Below are 5000 nucleotides of genomic sequence, written 5' to 3'. Positions count from 1 at the left end.
TCTGGCCTCGGCTCTCGAAACTGGATTCATAAACTCATTTATGTTTATCTTCATATGAGCAGCGAGAAGAAGAGAAGCGATGATGGAGGTCTGCACTCACGGAGAGGAAGGCGTGGACGATGTCGGCCTTTATCGAGTTGAGAGGTTTGTCTCTGATCACGATGAAGATCTGCTCCTCCTTCTCCAGGTTGATGAAGTTACCGAACCACGACTTCTTAGCCAGTCTGGGGGGGGGGGGCACAACACATCAGCCGGGTGGGCCACAACATTTAGACTCCAACACAGTTTAAAGGCAGACTTGTTACTCACTCTGGAGAAGAGTCTGGAGTTAGACTGGACATGTCCTCCTGGGTGGGAACTGTGGAAGTAAGAGGTCACAGATCACAGAGTTGACTTCCTCCCGTCCTCACATGCAGCGCTCCGGCTTCTAATTCACATAAACACAATGAATGGAGAGGATCTGGTCTCATCACGGCTCCGTTCAGTTGGTCCGGAGGGATTTTACTGAACAGATGCTCCACTTCCTGTGACGAGACGGTTATCTGGTGTTTGACTCGGCCCGAGGCAGCAGATTCCCCTGAGCTACGAGCAGTCTGATGCATCAACACACAGATAAGAAAGAGATAATATCTTCAAGACTTTTAATCTGAAAATCTACTCCACCTTGCATTTTCCTGCGGTGGAAGCGCGGCGAGCCCAGGAAGCTGTTCTTGATGGAGTTGAGGCGCGTCCTCCAGGGCATGCCGCCGATGGACGGGCTGGGCGGCGGCGTCGGGCTGGGCGTGCCCGCCGGGCTGTCCTTGGGCGTGTGCACCGGGGTGCCTTTGGGGGTGGGGAGAGGGCTTCCTCTGGGGGAGGGGTGGGGGGTCACCTGCGTGATGGGGACAGATTTGCCGTTGTGGTCAAGGTGGAGGTGGTGGTGGTGGCGGCGGCGGCGGGGCGACAGAGGGGGCATGGGGGAGAGGGGGATGGACAGCTTGGGGGGGACGGTGAGGGGAGGGTGGCGTCTCACCCGGGGACTGTTGGGGGTGCAGGGCGTGGAGGGCTCAGATTTGGGGGCGGTGGGGCTCTGGGCCGTGTTGGGGAGCGGGTTGGACCGGGTGGTCTGCAGGGGCTTCTCGGACACTTTGGGCTTGGCGGGGAGGGTCTGCGTGCGGGGGTGCATGAGGGGGGACCCCATCTTTGGCTGGTAGGAGTTGGGCGTGCGCGGCCCCACCCCGTTGAGGCGGACCTCGGGGGAGCGGGTGGGGCTGCAGTTGGGGGACTGACACAGGTCGGGGGACTGGGGGGGGATGAAGAACCGCCGGGTGGGCTGCGATTGGCCATGCACCGTGACACATGACGGCAGAGTCAGCCAATGAGAGAAGCCGAGAGGAACACCACATATTCCCATTTTAAAAATTCAAAACAAAAAAACACAGCAGGGAAATTGTACAAAAAATAGAAAAAGCAGCGTGTCGGATGGGTTGAGAGGTGGAGCAGGCAGGAAGTGGTGAGGGTGCAAGAAAGAAAGAAAAAAACAGAACATGCCATTAGCATATAGTGATTAGCCAATCAGGAGGCAGCAGTGGAGCATTCATGAGGCACTAACAGGATGCACCGAGATCAGACGCCTCCTCTCTGGAAGAACATCGATACGGACTCATTCTGCTGCTCATTGAAGAAATGAAACTAGTGATTTGACTGTGAATCTGATTTGAAGCACATCTTTCTGTTTGATAGACACTATTTGTCTTAAGTGATCTGCTGCGATACAGAACGTTTTTTAATGATTTCTTCACCATTTTATAGTTATTTTTATGATACAATTATGTCATTATTTTATTGTCACAATTAAAAAAAGATTTTGCAGCTTTTTCATGAACTAGTGATGACTGATGATAAAGATTAAAAATGTCCAAATATATTCTCTCCACATATATTTATTATGTTTATACATAATACACATATATTTATTATATATATATTACAATATAAATATGTTTATACATAATACACATATATTTATTATATATATATTACAATATAAATATGTTTATACATAATACACATATATTTATTATATATATATTACAATATAAATATGTTTATACATAATACACATATATTTATTATATATATATTACAATATAAATATGTTTATACATAATACACATATATTTATTATATATATATTACAATATAAATATGTTTATACATAATACACATATATTTATTATGTTTATACATAATACACATATATTTATTCATGATACGTTGAATGTTTCTGTGAGTAATAAAGTGAACTATCTCTCGTTGTTTCAGTAGTAATGAGTGTCCTGTATTGAGATTTCATTGCTTAACAATTTACCTTTTAATTTGAAACAGGAAGATTTTAAGTAAATGAAGTAAAATGAATTCAAGTGAAATTGTTTCCGTGCAGTTTGAGAAGCAGATGTTGTTCTCTGCGCCGGCTGACGGACCGTATCCACGTCACCGTCCGATACGTCGGTGCATCCCTGATTACCAGCAAGTGAACCAGCTCCAGAAAAGCTAACGTAGCTTAGCTTCAACCCTCGGCCTGAGAGAGCGGGCCAGAGCTGCATGCACAGTGCTGATGCACGATGCTGTGGAATGAATGATCGCTGACAGAGCACAGGTCAGAACAATGTGACACAAACTGCAGCACCGGGGGGGGGGGGGGGGGGTCATGTAGATGTGTGTGTGTGTGTGTGAGAGAGAGAGAGAGAGAGAGAGAGAGAGAGAGAGAGAGAGAGAGAGAGAGAGAGAGAGAGAGAGAGTGTGTGTGAGAGAGAGAGAGTGTGTGTGTGTGTGAGAGAGAGAGAGTGTGTGTGTGTGTGTGTGTGAGAGAGAGAGTGTGTGTGTGTGAGAGAGAGTGTGTGTGTGTGTGTGTGAGAGGTTCTTCTCCAGAGTCACAGTTCTACTACTGAACAAAGTGATGTTCTGCTGTGGACGTATTCTCGACTCCCAACAGAATCACGTTCAGTGAAGGCTGTCTTTAGAATGTCTTTAGAATGTCTTTAGAATGTCTTTAGAATGTCTTTAGAATGTCTTTAGAATGTCTTCACCTCGTCACCTTTCTGTTTTCTCTGATCTCTACGAACACACCAGACTCGTAAAGCACTGGTTCACCTCTCAACAGGAGCTGGTCTGCTGCTGTTACTGTGTTACTATGGAGGAGAACCTCAACACCTAAAACATCGTTACTTTATCTTTAAAATCCCCCAAAAAATACAAATGAAACCAAAACAACAGATGAAACTTCCTTCTGTCCCGTTGAAGTTGTGGAGCTCTGTCGGTCTCTATTTTCTGTCACATTTCCTGCTTTCCTTTTGTTACCTCGATGCTGTAAAGTACTTTTGCATGAACTCGGTCATGCATGAAGTTAGAAGTAACGTTTATTGTTGTAAATAATTGTGCTGAAGATCAAATGAACGTTCTCACGAACAGGAGGCAGAACATAGCTGAGAAAAGGTTTGGAGAGAAGTTCATGAACTTCCACTCGTCACTGACAGAAACACAGACCTGCAGACGTCTCTCTGAGCGATGGACCCGTTCTGTGTGGACCATGAATCTGGAGTTTGGATCTGAAGCTCTGCAACTTAAAGCCGCTCACATCGATTCTTCATACAGGAAACTAAAAGATAATTGGACGTTGTTGTTTTGTCACTAGATCCTTTCACAGACGTGACACACTGAATGATGAATGGCGCCGGTGGGACACGGTGTAAACTCTGGACCTGTGTTCGACTCTCGTCATGTTTCAGACCTGTCTGTCTGCGACGCCGTGATTAACACTTTATTTTAAAAGCTGCTCGGTTCAGTTGTTCTGCTCCCGTCAATAATAAATATACAACACGATTAATGAGGAGCGTGGAGTCAGAACGACAAACTCCTGGAGAACACAAGCTAAAGATCATCCCCTTCATGCAGGAGGACTCATTGATTTATTACACGGAATAAGGTTCAGAGGTTTAACATCAAGGGAACAGTTATTACTTTAGTTATTGTTCAGTTCAACTTGGCCGACCGTATTTTTCTTTTTTTGTTCTGTTTTCAGTTTGTTCGTCATCAGGATCACAGACCTCTCACTGGAGTCCCTCAGGTTTATGTTCAGGAACACAACTACCTGTCTATGTGGAGCAAAGGGTCACGTCAGATGAGTCTCTGCTGACTTGTGGTGTCAGGGGGACCCGACCAGAGGTCTCCTGGGTCAAAGTCCTGTGTTCTTTGACCCATTCCTCTCTTTATTCTACGCAGGGACGGGAATCGTTAGGATTGTATCGATACGAGTTCCCTCATCGATGCTCTTATTGGTTCACATTGATTATTTTGTATTCTGTCTCTTTGTCTCTCTGTCTCTTTGTCTCTCTGTCTCTGTCTCTTTGTCTCTGTGTCTCTCTGTCTCTCTGTCTCTTTGTCTCTGTGTCTCTCTGTCTCTCTCTTTGTCTCTCTGTCTCTGTCTCTTTGTCTCTCTGTCTCTTTGTCTCTCTGTCTTTGTCTCTCTGTCTCTGTCTTTGTCTCTCTGTCTCTTTGTCTCTCTGTCTCTCTGTCTCTGTGTATCGCTGTCTCTCTGTCTCTTTGTCTCTCTGTCTCTTTGTCTCTCTTTCTCTCTGTCTCTCTTTCTCTCTGTCTCTCTGTCTCTGTGTCTCTTTGTCTCTCTGTCTTTGTCTCTCTGTCTCTCTGTCTCTCTGTCTTTGTCTCTCTGTCTCTTTGTCTCTCTGTCTCTGTGTCTCTGTGTCTCTCTGTCTCTTTGTCTCTCTGTATCTTTGTATCTCTGTCTCTCTGCCTCTTTGTCTCTCTGTCTCTGTGTCTCTTTGTCTCTGTGTCTCTCTGTCTCTTTGTCTCTCTGTCTCTGTGTATATTTGTCTCTTTGTCTCTGTGTATCTTTGTCTCTCTGTCTCTATGTCTCTCTGTCTCTTTGTCTCTCGGTCTCTCTGTCTTTGTCTCTCTGTCTCTTTGCCTCTCTGTCTCTTTGTCTCTCTGTCTCTCTGTCTCTT

The 5000-nt window shown here is 45.6% G+C and overlaps 1 protein-coding gene across 1 annotated transcript in view; it reads right to left on the bottom strand.

Moving 5' to 3' along the window:
- Nucleotides 1-5000, bottom strand: part of LOC306794816 (serine/threonine-protein kinase BRSK2-like) — a gene marked incomplete at its 3' end in the record, with an annotated part of 98968 nt that overhangs the window by 28469 nt on the left and 65499 nt on the right. Inside the window, exons 14-16 of the mRNA XM_079293037.1 lie at nt 664-871; nt 310-358; nt 101-224 (exon numbers count right to left, since the gene is read on the bottom strand). Of these exons, the coding sequence (XP_079149163.1) occupies nt 101-224; nt 310-358; nt 664-871 (381 nt within the window). The remainder of the gene's footprint in view (nt 1-100; nt 225-309; nt 359-663; nt 872-5000) is intronic.

Source organism: Melanostigma gelatinosum, assembly GCF_949748355.1.
Source record: "Melanostigma gelatinosum genome assembly, chromosome: 2".
In the NCBI taxonomy this organism is placed as follows: Eukaryota; Metazoa; Chordata; class Actinopteri; order Perciformes; family Zoarcidae; genus Melanostigma; species Melanostigma gelatinosum.
Note: the sequence above shows the minus strand (reverse complement) of the source record. Positions and strands in the feature narration are given on the sequence as shown.